This window comes from Scyliorhinus torazame, chromosome 15, assembly GCF_047496885.1.
Source record: "Scyliorhinus torazame isolate Kashiwa2021f chromosome 15, sScyTor2.1, whole genome shotgun sequence".
NCBI classification, from domain to species: Eukaryota; Metazoa; Chordata; class Chondrichthyes; order Carcharhiniformes; family Scyliorhinidae; genus Scyliorhinus; species Scyliorhinus torazame.
The window spans coordinates 50,735,564-50,752,607 of NC_092721.1; the positions used below are offsets into that span (position 1 = coordinate 50,735,564).

Genomic DNA, 17,044 nt, shown 5'->3' on the forward strand with positions numbered 1-17,044 from the left:
ATCCGATTCGATAAGCCATTCGTTTCCCTGACCTGGTGGGCCCTTCCTAAAGCTAAGTATTGGCCAGTAGTGATAGGTTTATCATATAGATAGTAGGATTATTGTATAAACATTGCTTGTTGTATATAATAAATGACCGTTGATTTCAATCTTACTAAGCGGTGTGCTGACTTATTAATCATAACTTGAACTTGAACCACGTGGCGGTATCAGAAAGATACCTGGCGACTCGTGAGCAAAGGTGATGTAATCAGAGCTAATAAACTAAGGCTAAAAAGAGCAACAGGAGCAACTTACGCAGTTCCACCTTCCACCTCTGCTGAGGGGCAAGAGCAGAAGACACATCACTGCCTCCAGCTCCAGCAAGAGCAGGAGCAACATCAATAGCATGTACCTTCTCCACAGCCACATGCCCTTGCAAGGGGAGATGAAGGCAGACATCCAGCTGGGGGGAACAGAAGACCACGACACAGGCATGGATCTTTGCTCCTGAGGTGGGTGTCTCACAATAATTGGGAAATCTCCCAATAATAATAATCTGTATTAGTGTCACAAGTAGGCTTTCGTTAACAATGTAACGAGTTTGTGAAAATCCCTAGTTGTCACACTCCGTGTGGGAGGAAACCAGAGCACTCGGAAGAAACCCACGTAGATATGGGGAGAACGTGCAGACTCCGCACAGACAGTGACGAAAGCCGGGAATCGAACCCGGATGCTGCCTCTGTGAAGCAACAGTGATAACCAGTGTGCTACCGTGCCACCCAACTAACCGTAACTGCCTTGCGAAAAAGTGCCTCAAATTGTGGGATCATCGTTCTGGGAGGACGTTGGAGGGGGGGAAAAACCGTCAAGTCCGTAATCCCTGGAAGCAGATTGGAGATGGGGCTGAGGTGGGCTGGTTAAAAAGATCACCTTACTTCTCTGGAGCTCCATCCTAGTTGTTTTCTGAAACATTAGGCCCTCTAGGCCTCATCCCTCAAAACTCCTTACCCAATCCCCAACTCATGTATCCACCCGCCCTCAAGGCCTCACTTAGTGGCAACTCATAAGTCCCCAATCACTACCATGGCCACTTACAGTCCCTATGCCAACTTATGAACCACTACCACCTACTTCCATGGCCATACATAGCAACTATGCCAACTCATGCCCACCCACTCCCCCATCCATCGCCCCTTTCCCTTACACACTCCATGCCAACCCTCCAGTATCCACCATGGGAAGATCTCAGGAGTAATGCTGAGATTAAATAAAGTAGTTCTAAATATATATTACTATAATGCTATAAGGATAGAGCTTATGGTTATTGAAACTGCAAGGATATTTTTCAACTCACACAGGACAAATGTTCCCCATCCGCCCCATTGTTTAAAGGACAGGCCATTTAAATAACTTGACAGTTCCACAGTCCTTATCCGCTCTTTACAAAAATTTATATATACTCTAAAAATTTGTAACAAATACTACTCCTCCAGCGAAAATGGGATCTGCTTGAATTCAGCACTGAGTTCAAACGGTCCTCTGGAGTTCCTGCCTCATTCCCTTATTGTTGGAAATGGGGCAGGAGATTTCCAGATTCGGGTTTCCTGCACCATTTTGGATATGCCACAGAGTCTCCATGATTGCATGAAAATCAAGGTCACAGGGTCTATAGGTAGAGAATCAACTCTCTCGACATGTTTGGGTACTGACACTTCAGGAGTCCCAGGTTCTGAGCGCAAATTGCGGCTAACATCTGCAGCCTCTTTCCCAGTGAAGTAGGTGGGAATGCATAGCCAATGATCGACAAGGTGCATATCACTGGAAGCAAGTTTATGTCGTACTAAACTTCCTATACTACTTCACTCGTGCCAGATTAGGTTGACGTTCAAGAACCGGACAATAGATCGCCTGCCCCATCTCAATCAGCATGAGGTATTGGTTACTAAAAGAGACAAAAGCGAAAAAAGTCACTTGAGAAATGCAACGTGATATTCTGTCTGAACTTCACCTACCAGATGAACTAACTCCTTTGCAAGTTGAATGACAGACATCTCAAAGTTTGTGCCGACATTGTAGATCTCACCAGGTTCACCTTTCTCAAGAATTGTGAGAAAAGCCTCGGCGACATCTGTAGCATAGAGAAAATGACGTGCTTGAACTCCCGTTCCATGAATGCAGCTAACAGGATAGAAATAAATAAAATGAAGTTAATTCTAAATTAGAATGATACTTTGAATACACTGTAAATCTTGGGACCAAGACATTTTGGGATTTTGCAATTTTCTGGCTTATAGAATAATGTTAGAATGCCAAACCACAAGTGCATGAACCTTATATAAATATTTGCATGCCACAACTAGTATTAAGACTTGAAAATGGGCATTTTCAAATCAATTTATTTGAAAATATGGGCTGATGCAGGGGTTTAGAATAAAATTGAGCATCTGTATCTTTTTAGAAATGTTCCTTAAGACTTTTAAACCCTCATTCATTCATAGTATATTTGAAAACACTTCGTTATCTCACGTTCTTACCAAATCTGTACCCTCAAGACAAGAGTTTCCCAAACTATTTTTGAACACACAGCACCAGACACACATAAGCAGCCCCTCCCCACCACAAATTTGTTACCATCCTTCCATCTATGAGAGATGATGGAATCCATTTTGGTGGGGTGCCTTCATTTGGTGCACCTTTGTGAATGACCAATCATTGAGAGGGAGTTTCTGCCAGTGCTGCAAACGAAGCTGCCAAATTACATTGCGACTTGTTGTTTTTGGCACTGGTGCATGTTGCCAAGCTGCTGTGGCCACTGGTTGTTGTAATAGTGCACACCAACCCACAAGAGGGTTCACTATTCCCTCTTTCACCAGCCAATGACTCTGAGGTGTGACAGTGAATGTTTGGGGCCTTCATGTCATGCTTGCAAGCATCCTTGAAGTGCAGCCTTCGGTTCTCCATCAGTCGCCTGGCACCGGCTACCTCATCATACAGAAGCCCCTGCGTATCTGATTATCTTCCTGTGGATATGCCTGATCCACTGAAGCCATCTTTGTTTGATTAGTGCCAACACACTTGCCAGCTCTGACTTTGAGAGGACTGCCACATTTGTGATATGTCCTGCCAGGATATACTTAGAATGTACCACTGATAGTGAATATGGAAATTATTGATCTTTGTTTCCTGGTAGCTGCAAGTCATCGATGCTTCACACCCATACAAATTGGTGCTGAGAACATAGCCCTATAAACAAATCAGCTTGGTTATTCTGTGCGCGTTTCACAAAGGGTCAAAAGTGGTAGCTGTTTTCCCTATGTGTATATCAAACTCTACATCAAGGGACATCTTGTCTGTCTCTGTGGAGTCAAAGAAGCAGTATTTGCTGACACCTTCTATTGGGATTTTATTTAATGTAATCGGGGTGGAGATTTAACACTTTGACCCATGACCATGGTTTTCTTGATGTTTATTGTCAAGTGGCACCGGAGAGACAGTCCATGAATCTTTGTAGCTGGGTTTCTGTGTGGGTGACTAGGGCAGTATAGTCAGCTCAAAGAAGTTCCCTGATCAGGGCACAATGTGTTTGTGTCTTCACTTCCATTCCTTCCACATCTGCAGAGAAGGAAAAGGTCATGAGCATGGAGAAGAAACTGCCAAACAGAGTGGGGGTTAGGAGCATCTCGACAATAATAACTCCTACGTCAGACTCCTATTCATTGACTACAGCTCTGCCTTCAACACCATAATCCCAGCCAAACACATATCAAAACTCCAAAACCTAAGACTTGGCTCCTCCCTCTGCAACTGGTTCCTCCACCTCCTGACCCATAGACCACAATCAGTCAGGATAAACAACAGAACATCCTCCACGATAGTCCTCAATACTGGGGCCCTACAAGGCAGCGTACGTATTCCCCTACTACACTCCTTATACACACACAACTGTGTGGCAAAATTTGGCTCCAACTCCATCTACAAGTTTGCTGATGTCACAACCGTAATGGGTCGATCTCAAACAACAATGAGTCAGAGTACAGGAGGGAGAGAGAACCTAGTGGAGTGGTGCAACAACAACAATCTCTCCCTCAATGTCAACAAAACCAAGGAGCTGTTCATTGACTTCAGGAAGTGAAGTGTCGTACACACCCCTGTATCCATCAGTGGTGCCGAGGTGGAGATGATTGACAGCTTCAAATTCCTAGATGTACACGTCACCAACAATCTGTCGTGGTCCACCCACGTCGATGTTCCGATGCTCCAATCAAGAAAGCACAACAGTACCTATACTTCCTCAGGAAACTAAGGAAATTCGGCATGTCCACATTGATTCTTAACAATTTTTACAGATGCACCATAGAAAGCATCCTGTCGAGCTGCATCACAGCTTGGTATGACAACTGCTCGGCCCGAGACTGTAAACTACAGAGAGTCGTGAACACAGCCCAGTCCATCATGCAAACCCGTATTCCACCCATTAACTCTGTCTACACCTCCCGCTGCCTTAGGAAAGCAAGCAAATAATCAAAGATCCCTCCCATCCGGGTTATTCTCTCTTCCAACCTCTTCCATCGGGCAGAAGACACAAAAGTCTGAGAACACGCACAAAAGATGCACTTTTCAAAACACTAGTTTCCCAAACTGGTTCTGTGGGACTCCTCCAGGGGTTCCCGCAACAGTCTAGCCCCTTTAAATTTTCTAAAAAGCTGTCCTTCCAGCTTGATTATTCAAAGACAGTTGCTTCATTTTGTTGGCTACTGATAGGTGCACTAGTCAGCCAATAAGGAGCAAGAGGGTAACTAGAGAAAGGACTGGCCCACTCAAAGACAAAAGAGGGAATTTATGCATGGAGTCAGAGGAAATGGGTGAGTTTCTTAATGAGTACTTTGCATCGGTATTCACCAAGGAGAGGGACATGACGGATGTTGAGGCTAGGGATGGATGTCTAAATACTCTAGGTCAAGTCGGCATAAGGAAGGGGGAAGTTTTGGGTATTCTAAAAAGCATTAAGGTGGACAAGTCCCCAGGTCCGGATGGGATCTATCCCAGGTTACTGAGGGAAGCGAGGGACGAAATAGCTGGGGCCTTAAGATATCTTTGCAGCATCCTTGAGCACGGGTGAGGTCACGCAGGACTGGAGAATTGCTAATGTTGTCCCTTTGTTTAAGAAGGGTAGCAGGGATAATCCAGGGAATTATAGACGTGTGAGCTTGACGTCAGTGGTAGGCAAACTGTTGGAGAAGATACTGAGGGATAGGATCTATTCACATTTGGAAGAAAATAGACTATCAGTGATAGGCAGCATGGTTTTGTGCAGGGAAGGTCCTGTCTTACAAACCTAATAGAATTCTTTGAGGAAGTGACAAAGTTAATTGATGAGGGAAGGGCTGTAGATGTCATATACATGGACTTCAGTAAGGCGTTTGATAAAGTTTCCCATGGCAGGTTGATGGAAAAAGTGAAGTCGTATGGGGTTCAGGGTGTACTAGCTAGATGGATAAAGAACTGGCTGGGCAACAGGAGACAGAGAGTAGTGGTGGAAGGGAGTGTCTCAAAATGGAGAAAGGTGACTAGTGGTGTTCCACAGGGATCCGTGCTCGGTCCACTGTTGTTTGTGATCTACAAAAATGATCTGGACGAAGGTACAGGTGGTCTGATTAGCAAGTTTGCAGATGATACTAAGATTGGTGGAGTTGCAGATAGCGAGGAGGACTGTCAGAGAATACAGCAAAATATAGATAGATTGGAGAGTTGGGCAAAGAAATGGCAGATGGAGTTCAATCTAGGCAAATGCGAGGTGATGCATTTTGGAAGATATAATTCAAGAGTGGACTATACGGTCAATGGAAGAGTCCTGGGGAAAATTGATGTACAGAGAGATCTGGGAGTTCAGGTCCATTGTACCCTGAAGGTGGCAACACAGGTCGATAGAGTGGTCAAGAAGGCATACAGCATGCTTGCCTTCATCGGACGGGGTATTGAGTACAAGAGTCGGCAGGTCATGTTACAGTTGTATAGGACTTTTGTTAGGCCACATTTGGAATACAGCGTGCAGTTCTGGTCGTCACATTACCAGAAGGATGTGGATGCTTTAGAGAGGGTGCAGAGGAGGTTCACCAGGATGTTACCTGGTATGGAGGGTGCTAGCTATGAAGAAAGGTTGAGTAGATTAGGATTGTTTTCGTTGGAAAGAAAGAGGTTGAGGAGCGACCTGATTGAGGGCTACAAAATTATGAGAGGTATGGACAGGGTGGATAGCAACAAACCTTTTCCAAGAGTGGGGGCCTCAATTACAAGGGGTCACGATTTCAAGGTGAGAGGGGGAAAGTTTAAGGGAGATGTGCGTGGAAAGTTTTTTATGCAGAGGGTGGTGGGTGCCTGGAACGCTTTGCCAGCGAAGGTGGTAGAGGCGGGCACGATAGCATCATTCAAGATGCATCTAGACAGATATATGAACGGGCGGGGAACAGAGGGAAGTAGATCCTTGGAAAGCAGGCGACAGGTTTAGATAAAGGATCTGGATCGGCGCAGGATGGGAGGGCCGAAGGGCCTGTTCCTGTGCTGTAATTTTCTTTGTTCCTTTGTCTTTGTAATGAACTGAGAAACTGATTATGATTGGACATGCTAGAAATACTTAAATTTAAATGCACAGGCAAGTGAGAGGCTGGAGCCGCGGGAGCTGAGAGGGCCTACAGGGGTCTACGGGAGGCCAGGTCGGTGGGGAATCAGGAGAGGTTGGAGGGGCCGGGACCCCGAGAGAGATGTTTGTGTGTTCAGGGGAGTGTGTGTATGTATGTATGGGGGGGGGGTGTGCACGGGCGAGGGGGGTGAGTATGTGGGGAGAAGGATTGCGAGTGTATGGGTGATGAGTGTGTGTGAGAGAGGGTTAATGTGTGTGAGAGCGAGGGGGAAGTTGTGTGTGAGAGAGAGAGAAAGAAAAGAGGGTGTGTGTGAGCACAGGCACGTCTGAAATGAGAATCTAGCTCTCCAGCAGCACTGCCAGTTTTAAATAAATTTGTGAGCAAACGAAGGTAAGATGGAAACATTTGCTGAATAACAACATTTTTATTATAATATATACATATAAGACATAGAAACAGCTTTTAAGTTTGTTTTTGCACGTTTGTACCTGTTGCACAATAATAATCCTGTTTTGTGGTTAATTCTTCAATATAATAAGAATGGGAGGTCAAAAGGGTTTGGTGCCTGGAAAGGTTTGGGAAAACCTGCACTAATCAACACAAATTTTCTTTTGGCAAATTCAGGAGGAATTTTCTTAAACCCATATTTGTGGCCCATCCAACAGGCCACAAATGTAAACTCTGATAGAACTTCAATTTCCATAAAGCCACTTACCATTTCCGGTTACGTTGCAATAAGGCTATGAATTTCGGAATAACCTAAAAAAAATGTAAAGCAACGGGATTACATTAAAAAATTCGAAAGAACCGCTGATCTATCACAAACACACCTTACAGTACTTTTTAAAAACAACTATATATGACTATAAATGCATACATTTGAAGTCTGGTGCATTAGCAAATTTGTCAGATTAATAATAATAATCTTTATGATTGTCACAAGTAGGCATACATTAACACTGCAATGAAGTTACTTGGAAAATCTAATAGTCGCCACATTCTGGTGCCGGTGCAGATACACAGAGGGAGAATTCAGAATGTCCAAATTACCTAACAGCACGTCTTTCGGGATTTGTGGGAGGAAACCGGAGCACCTGGAGGAAACCCACGCAGACACGGGGAGAACCTGCAGACTCCGTTCAGACAGTGACCCAGCAGGGAATCGAACCTGGGACTCTGGCGCTGTGAAGCAACAGTGCTACTGTGCCGCCCATTTGTAAATTTACCATATTTTAATTTATATTGATAGATTTTCACAGATGTTTTATCATTACAAATGGAGATTTTAGCAAACATCAAAAGTCAGCTCATAAAGTACAAAATCCACAAGGTATTAGATTACAGAAAAATCTAATTTCCTCATCTACATTTCGATCAATTGTTTTAAAACAGATTTTAAAAGGAAATGCACCAATGATCCAAATAGGTCTTTATTTTCTACACAAAATAATTAAAGATCATTTGGATTGTTTTAGAAAAAACAGGATAAAGGATTCATTTTTGAAATTTCAATAACGTAATAAATGTGCTGCGAAAGCACAAGTGATATTTAAATGATCCCCACAACAGGACACTAACATTGAGCAAATAAGGATCCCAACTGTTATAAATCGTAAGAGTTGATGCCAAGCTGCTCTAAAATCATCTAGATAACCTGGGTCTGTACTCGAGTTTAGAAGGATGAAGGGAGTCTCATTGAAACTTACAGAATACTGAGAGGTCTAGATTGTGTGAACGTGGAGAGGATGTTACCACTAGTAGAGAAACTAGAAGCGAGGGCACACCCTCAGACTAAAGGACGATCCTTTAAAACAGAGATGAGGAGGAATTTCTTCAGCCAGAGGGTAGTGAATCTGTGGAACGCATTACCACAGAAGGCTGTGAAGGCCAAATCACTGAGTGTCTATAAGACAGAAATAGATAGCTTCTTGATTAATAAGGGGATCAGGGGTTATGGGAAGAAGGCAGGAAAATGGGCTGAGAAACATATCAGCTGTGATTGAATTGTGGCGCAGACACGATGGACCGAATGGCCTAATTCTGCTCCCATGTCTTATAGATATCTTCTCGATCATGTTGGACGGTGTAGTTGCAATTATTTTCTGAATAATTAACACAAAGAGAAGTAGAGAATAACAAACTTGACAAAGTTATGTGGTTTATAAAAAGTAGATTGCTACCTTATAATCATTGTTTTTAAATACACATGTACATGGTTTCAACTCTGCTTTATTGCGCTCTCCCTTCCATTCAAATGTTGACTACAAAACTTCCAGCCATCCAGCTCCATATTGTGCGCATCTCCCTGTACGTACTAAATCTCTTTGTCACCTTCCTTAATTTCCTTCCACCTTTACTTGGGTCTGAAACCTTGGGATATTTTGTGACATTTTTTAAAAAAATTATGGGATGTGGGCATCACTGCTTAAGCCAGCATTTAATGCTTATTCCCAGTTGCTTTTCAGAAGGTGTTGGTGAACTGCCTTCTTGAACTGTTGCAGTCCCTGAGGTGTAGGTGCACCCACAGTGATGTTAGAGAGGGAGTTCAAGGATTTTGACCCACGACAGTGAAGGAACAGTGATTATATTTCCAAGTCGGGTGGTGAATGACTTGGAGGGGAACCTCCAGGTGATAGGGTCCCTGATATCTGCTGTTCTTGTCCATCCTGATGGTAATAGTCGTGGGCTTGGAAGGTGCTGCCGAAGGAACCTTGGCGAGGGCCTACAGTGCATCTTGTGGATGGTACACATGACTGCCACTGTTCGTTGGTGGAGAAGGGATTGCATGTTTGTTGAAGGGGTAGTAATCAAGATGGCTGTTTTGTCTTGGATGGTGTTGAGCTTCTCGAGTGTTGTTGGAGCTGCACTCATCCAGGCAAGTGGAGAGTATTCTATTACACTCATGATGTGTGCCTTGTAGATGATGGGCACACGCGAGCGGGGGATCTAGCGGGGGGGGGGGGGGGAATTACTGGGTTGCTGCTGCTGGGGAGAGGGGGGGAGCTGGTATGGGTGGGGATGGGCGGGGGGCACCGCCTGGGGGAGATACAGCTACGTGGGAACCGGGTGAGGAGCTGGAAAAAGGGGATGGCTAATCGACAAGGGGGGGCGGGGGGGGGGGTGGTAGGAAGCCCCCCAACCCGGCTGATCACGTGGAACGTGAGAGGGCTGAACGGGCCGATAAAGAGGGCACGGGTACTCGCACACCTTAAGAAACTTAAGGCAGATGTGGTTATGTTACAGGAAACGCACCTGAAACTGATAGACCAGGTTAGGCTACGCAAAGGATGGGTGGGGCAGGTGTTCCATTCGGGGCTAGATGCGAAAAACAGGGGGGTGGCTATATTAGTGGGGAAGCGGGTAATGTTCGAGGCAAAGACTATAGTGGCGGATAACGGGGGCAGATACGTGATGGTGAGTGGCAAACTACAGGGGGAGACGGTGGTTTTGGTAAACGTATATGCCCCGAACTGGGATGATGCCAATTTTATGAGGCGGATGCTAGGACGCATTCCGGACCTAGAGATGGGAAAGCTGATAATGGGGGGAGATTTTAATACGGTGTTGGCCCAGGGCTGGATAGGTCGAAGTCCAGGACGGGAAGGAGGCCGGCAGCAGCCAAGGTACTTAAAGATTTTATGGAGCAGATGGGAGGTGTAGACCCGTGGAGATTTAGCAGACCTAGGAGTAAGGAGTTCTCGTTTTTCTCCTATGTCCATAAAGTCTACTTGCGAATAGACTTTTTTGTGCTGGGAAGGGCGTTGATCCCGAAGGTGAGGGGAACGGAGTATACGGCTATACCCATTTCGGATCACGCCCCACACTGGGTAGACTTGGAGATAGGGGAGGAAACAGGAGGGCGCCCACCCTGGAGAATGGACATGGGACTAATGGCAGATGAGGGTGTGTGTCTAAGGGTGAGGGGGTGCATTGAAAAGTACTTGGAACTCAATGATAATGGGGAGGTCCAGGTGGGAGTGGTCTGGGAGGCGTTGAAGGCGGTGGTTAGAGGGGAGCTGATATCAATAAGGGCACATAAAGGGAAGCAGGAGAGTAAGGAACGGGAGCGGTTGCTGCAAGAACTTTTGAGGGTGGACAGACAATATGCGGAAGCACCGGAGGAGGGACTGTACAGGGAAAGGCAAAGGCTACATGTAGAATTTGACTTGCTGACTACGGGCACTGCAGAGGCACAATGGAGGAAGGCACAGGGTGTACAGTACGAATATGGGGAGAAGGCGAGCAGGTTGCTGGCACACCAATTGAGGAAAAGGGGAGCAGCGAGGGAAATAGGGGGAGTGAGGGATGAGGAAGGAGAGATGGAGCGGGGAGCGGAGAGAGTGAATGGAGTGTTCAAGACATTTTATAAAAAATTATATGAAGCTCAACCCCCGGATGGGAGGGAGAGAATGATGGGCTTCTTGGATTGGCTGGAATTTCCCAAGGTGGAAGAGCAGGAAAGGGTGGGACTGGGAGCACAGATCGAGGTAGAAGAAGTGGTGAAAGGAATTAGGAGCATGCAGGCGAGAAAGGCCCCGGGACCGGATGGATTCCCAGTCGAATTCTATAGAAAATATGTGGACTTGCTCGCCCCGGTATTGACGAGGACCTTTAATGAGGCAAAGGAAAGGGGACAACTGCCCCCGACTATGTCTGAAGCAACGATATCGCTTCTCTTAAAGAAGGAAAAGGACCCGCTACAATGCGGGTCCTATAGACCTATTTCCCTCCTAAATGTAGATGCCAAGATTCTGGCCAAGGTAATGGCAATGAGAATAGAGGAATGTGTCCCGGGGGTGGTCCACGAGGACCAAACTGGGTTTGTGAAGGGGAGACAGCTGAACACGAATATACGGAGGCTGTTAGGGGTAATGATGATGGCCCCACCAGAGGGGGAAACGGAGATAGTAGTGGCGATGGATGCCGAGAAAGCATTTGATAGAGTGGAGTGGGATTATTTGTGGGAGGTGTTGAGGAGATTTGGTTTTGGAGAGGGGTATGTTAGATGGGTGCAGCTGTTGTATAGGGCCCCGATGGCGAGCGTGGTCACGAATGGACGGGGATCTGCATATTTTCGGCTCCATAGAGGGACAAGGCAGGGATGCCCTCTGTCCCCATTATTGTTTGCACTGGCGATTGAGCCCCTGGCGATAGCGTTGAGGGGTTCCAAGAAGTGGAGGGGAGTACTTAGAGGAGGAGAAGAACACCGGGTATCTTTGTATGCGGACGATTTGCTACTATACGTGGCAGACCCGGCGGAGGGGATGCCAGAAATAATGCGGATACTTGGGGAGTTTGGGGATTTTTCAGGGTATAAATTGAACATGGGGAAAAGTGAGTTGTTTGTGGTGCATCCAGGGGAGCAGAGTAGAGAAATAGAGGACCTACCGTTGAGGAAGGTAACAAGGGACTTTTGTTACCTGGGGATCCAGATAGCCAAGAATTGGGCACATTGCATAGGTTAAATTTAACGCGGTTGGTGGAACAAATGGAGGAGGATTTCAAGAGATGGGATATGGTATCCCTGTCACTGGCAGGGAGGGTGCAGGCGGTTAAGATGGTGGTCCTCCCGAGATTCCTCTTTGTGTTTCAGTGCCTCCCGGTGGTGTTCACGAAGGCTTTTTTTAAAAGGATTGAAAAGAGCATCATGGGTTTTGTGTGGGCCGGGAAGACCCCGAGAGTGAGGAAGGGATTCTTACAGCGTAGCAGGGATAGGGGGTGGCTGGCACTACCCCTAAGTGAGTATTATTGGGCCGCTAATATTTCAATGGTGAGTAAGTGGATGGGAGAGGAGGAGGGAGCGGCGTGGAAGAGATTAGAGAGGGCGTCCTGTAGGGGGACTAGCCTACAGGCTATGGTGACAGCCCCATTGCCGTTCTCACTGAGGAACTACACCACAAGCCCGGTGGTGGTGGCTACACTGAAGATTTGGGGACAGTGGAGACGGCATAGGGGAAAGACTGGAGCCTTGGGGGGGTCCCCGATAAGAAACAACCATAGGTTTGCCCCGGGGGGAATGGATGGAGGATATGGAATGTGGCAAAGAGCAGGAATAACGCAACTGAAAGATCTGTTTGTGGATGGGAAGTTCGCGAGTCTGGGAGCGCTGACCGAGAAATATGGGTTGCCCCAAGGGAATACATTCGGGTATATGCAACTGAGGGCTTTCGCGAGGCAACAGGTGAGGGAATTCCCGCAGCTCCCGACAGAAGAGGTGCAGGACAGAGTGATCTCAAAGACATGGGTGGGGGATGGTAAGGTGTCAGATATATATAGGGAAATGAGGGACGAAGGGGAGACTATGGTAGATGAACTAAAAGGGAAATGGGAAGAAGAGCTGGGGGAGGAGATCGAGGAGGGGCTGTGGGCAGATGCCCTAAGCAGGGTAAACTCGTCGTCCTCGTGTGCCAGGCTAAGCCTGATTCAGTTTAAGGTATTACACAGGGCGCATATGACTGGAGCACGTCTCAGTAACTTTTTGGGGGTGGAAGATAGGTGTGCGAGGTGCTCGAGAAGCCCAGCGAATCATACCCATATGTTTTGGTCACGCCCGGCACTACAGGGGTTTTGGATGGGGGTGACAAAGGTGCTTTCAAAAGTAGTGGGGGTCCGGGTCGAACCAAGCTGGGGGTTGGCTATATTTGGGGTTGCACAAGAGCCGGGAGTGCAGGAGGCGAGAGAGGCCGATGTTTTGGCCTTTGCGTCCCTAGTAGCCCGGCGCAGGATATTGTTAATGTGGAAAGAAGCCAAGCCCCCGGGGGTGGAGACCTGGATAAATGACATGGCAGGGTTTATAAAGCTAGAGCGGATTAAGTTCGTTCTAAGGGGGTCGGCTCAAGGGTTCACCAGGCGGTGGCAACCGTTCGTCGAATACCTCATAGAAAGATAGATGGAATGGAAAAAAGAAGGCAGCAGCAGCAGCCCAGGATCGGGGGCGGGGGGGAGGGGAGGAGGAACCAGAAGGACTCTCAGGGTTGTTAATATATACTGTATAATATGTATAGGTCGTTGCGACAGATAATTATATATTGGACTGTTAAATTATATTTTTGGAGAGTGTTACTTGTGATAAGGCAGTTGCCAATTAGGGTTAGTTTTCATTTTTGTTATTTATTATTTATTCATTTTTTGTTTATAAAATAGGTCATTGTTACTTGTGTTGTTATAATATTGTGTAAAGGATGCACAATGTACTGTGTTGGTTGACCAAAAATTTTCAATAAAATATTTATAAAAAAAAAAAAAGTAGATGATGGGCACGCTTTGGGAGGGGAGTCAGGCGGCGAGCTACTCGCCATAAGATTGAAAGGTGCTTTTTTAAATGCTTTCACTGAAAATGGGCTTCATTGGCTAGCCAGAAACTGCTGTGCAAACCTAATTGCCAAGGTGGTGGTGGTGAACTGCCTTCTTGAAATACTGCAATGCATATGGTGTAGGTACATCCACCCTGCTGTTAGGAAGAAAGTCCCAGCAATAGTGAAGGAACAGTGATATAGTTCCAAGTCAGAATGATGTATCGCTTAGAGAGGTACTTGAAGGTGATGCTGTTCCCATGTGTTGCGGCGAACATCAGGGATCAAGTGGCCTCCCTGACCGAGGCCTAGGCAACTCTTGGGAGGCCATGTGATGCCTTTAAAATCTGCAGAACAGATCCAGACTAGGAGAAGAGTTGGAGTTTCTGGCTGGTACCGTAATGCTTCTTTATACTTTCTGTAAATAGTTTTTGCCTCCAAATGAACTGTCTGTTGCTGTTATCTGCTGATGGCCGTCTGGAGTTCCTGCTACTACATTGGCGACGAGGTAGAGGACCTGATTGTGGGATGGGCACGGTGGTTTTTCCAAGCACGGTTCCTAGTTATTTCCAGTGGCCGGCAGAAGGAACACCCTCATGCCGCTTTATGGTAAACCTGAGCCCTTCAATGCAGATATGGAGGATTGGGTGCAATATGTGCAGCAAACGGCATTGCAGGTGATGAAAGGCAAAACATTATTTTGCTCGGGCCTGTGGCACCCACTCCTACAGTGTGATAAGAAGCTTGACCTATCCTGAGGCTCCTGATTCCAAATCATTAAATGATCTTGTGGAATTAGTTACCCTCTAAGGGGAAGTAGATTTAGGACTGAGCTCAGGAGGAACCTCTTCACCCAAAGGGTTGTGAATCTATGGAATTCTCTGCCCAGTGAAGCATTTGAGGCTCCTTCATTAAATGTTTTCAAGATAAAGATAGATAGTTTTTTGAAGAATAAAGGAATAAAAGGTTATGGTGTTCGGGCGGGAAAATGGAGCTGAGTCCACAAAGCAATGATTTATTGAATGGCAGAGCAGGCTCGAAGGACCAGATGGCCTACTCCTGCTCCTAGTTCTTATGGGGAGTTATTCGCCCACGTAGGGAACTGGGGAAGGAGCCACCGCCTTGATGAGACGGCAAGTTTCAACAAATGTTTTTTTTGTGGGGGAAGCCACGACCCAGACAGGTGCAGGTTCCGTGAGGCCAAGTGTTTTTGAAGTAAAAGAGGTAACTTGAGGAATAGATGCAGAGACAAGCAGAGCCAGCATGGCCCAGGAAGGGAAAAAAATTGGCAGCTGTTCAGAATATGGAGGAATACCAGTCAACTGAGCGGAACGTGTTAATGTTGAACCACATTGACGTGGGTTCCAATAACCAAAATACTATTGTCAACAGATGCCCTTTAAAGATGGAAGTAGACACCAGGACTTCATCAACCATTAAATGCAAACAAGTTTATCATTATTTGCAAGATGGGGTCCAGCCTTTGAGGTTGAAGCACACTGCGGCCCAATTAGCCACTTATACAGGAGAGGTGCTAAAAAGCAATGGGTCCACGGTGGCTCTGGTAGCATACAAGCGGCAGTTGGCCCGGCTCTCTCTTGTCGTTGTAAGTAGACAGGGTCCAAGCTTAATGGGGTGTGACTTGTTCCAACATATAAAATTGAATTGGATGGAAATATTCAAACCAGTTGAGGGTGATCTGTCCAAAGTTATCCAAAGGTATTCTGAGGTCTTCAAGGACGAACTGGGGAATATAAAGGTGTTCCAAGCCAAAATATATGTAGACCCTGAAGCCACACCAAGATTTTATAGGGCCAGACCGGTCCCTCATTCAGAGCTTCAGCGCCTTAAAGACCTGGCCATCATTACATCAGTAATATTCACAGAGTGGGCTGCACACATCGTACTTGTCCTCAAGCTGGCAAGATGGTCCGAATTTGTAGGGATTCTAAACTAACAAGTCTGTCAATCATGCGGCCAAATTGGATTGATACCTCATACATAGGATTGATGACCTGTATGCTAAACTCGCTGGGGTTTGACGTTCACCAGGCTGGACATGAGCCATGCTTACTTGCAATTGGAGTTAGATGAGGCATCCCGAGAATACGTTACCATCAACCTGCACAAAGGCTTGTATGAGTACATTCATTTACCATTCGGGATATTGTCGCGTTCGTAATTTTCCAATGTACCGTGGAACATTTGTTGCAGGGACTGCCCAAAGTTGCCATTGATTTAGATTATGTGCGTGCGCTTCAAAAAGGAAAAGTGTACATTCCAGGCCAACAAGGTGACCTATTTGGGCGACATGGCCAATGCGAAAGTGTTCACGTGGTGGAGAATTGAAAAGCCATCAGAGAAGCTTCGCCCGAAAAAACATTACAAAGTTGAAGTCCTTTTTCGGGATGATTAACTATTATGGTAGATTCCTTCTGAACCTGGCCACCCTGTAAGCATCATTGCAAGCTTTGTAAAACATGTTCACCTCGGGGTCACGTGACCTCCCGGACCAAGGCCTAGGCAAACCTCGGGTGCCACGTGATGCCCTGCCTATTAGGGCAAAGCGCCTGCGATTCCAGCAGGCTGGGGGCCTTTAAAACCTGCAGGACAGATACAGACTCGGAGAAGAATTGGGAGTCGATGGCTGGTATTGTAATGTTCCTTTATACTTTCTGTAAATAGTTGTTGCCTCTAAATAAACTGCCTTACTGTTATCCGCTGATGGTCGCCTGGAGTTCCTGTTACGACACCATGCATTTTACAGCCCATGTCCTTCTAGGTGGTCATAAGTTTGGAAGGTGCTGTGAAAGGAGTTTGGCGAGTTGATGTAGTGTATGTTGCATATGCTGCTGCGCATCAGTGGTGAGAGGAGTGAATGTTTCAGGTGGTACCAATCAAGTGGGCTGCTTTGCTCTGGATGGTTTCGAGCTTCTTGAGCGTTGTTGGAGTTGCACTCCTCCGGGCAGGTGGTGAATATTCCATTCCACTCCTGACTTGTGGATGGTGGACAGGCTTGTGGTGATCGTGGTGGTGGTGGTGGGGGCGGGGGGAGAGAGAAAGAGAGATGTCGGGAGGTGAGGTACTCACTGCAGAATTCCCAGTCTCTAACCTGCTCTTGTAGCCACAGTA

At 46.4% G+C, this 17,044-nt stretch overlaps 1 protein-coding gene across 2 annotated transcripts in view; it reads right to left on the reverse strand.

Moving 5' to 3' along the window:
* Positions 1 to 17,044, reverse strand: part of LOC140391590 (dTDP-D-glucose 4,6-dehydratase-like) — a 126,434-nt gene that overhangs the window by 38,613 nt on the left and 70,777 nt on the right. For both annotated transcript variants that reach the window (XM_072476233.1, XM_072476234.1), the window contains exons 8-9: positions 7,336 to 7,379; positions 1,995 to 2,160 (exon numbers count right to left, since the gene is read on the reverse strand). In XM_072476233.1, the coding sequence (XP_072332334.1) occupies positions 1,995 to 2,160; positions 7,336 to 7,379 (210 nt within the window). The remainder of the gene's footprint in view (positions 1 to 1,994; positions 2,161 to 7,335; positions 7,380 to 17,044) is intronic.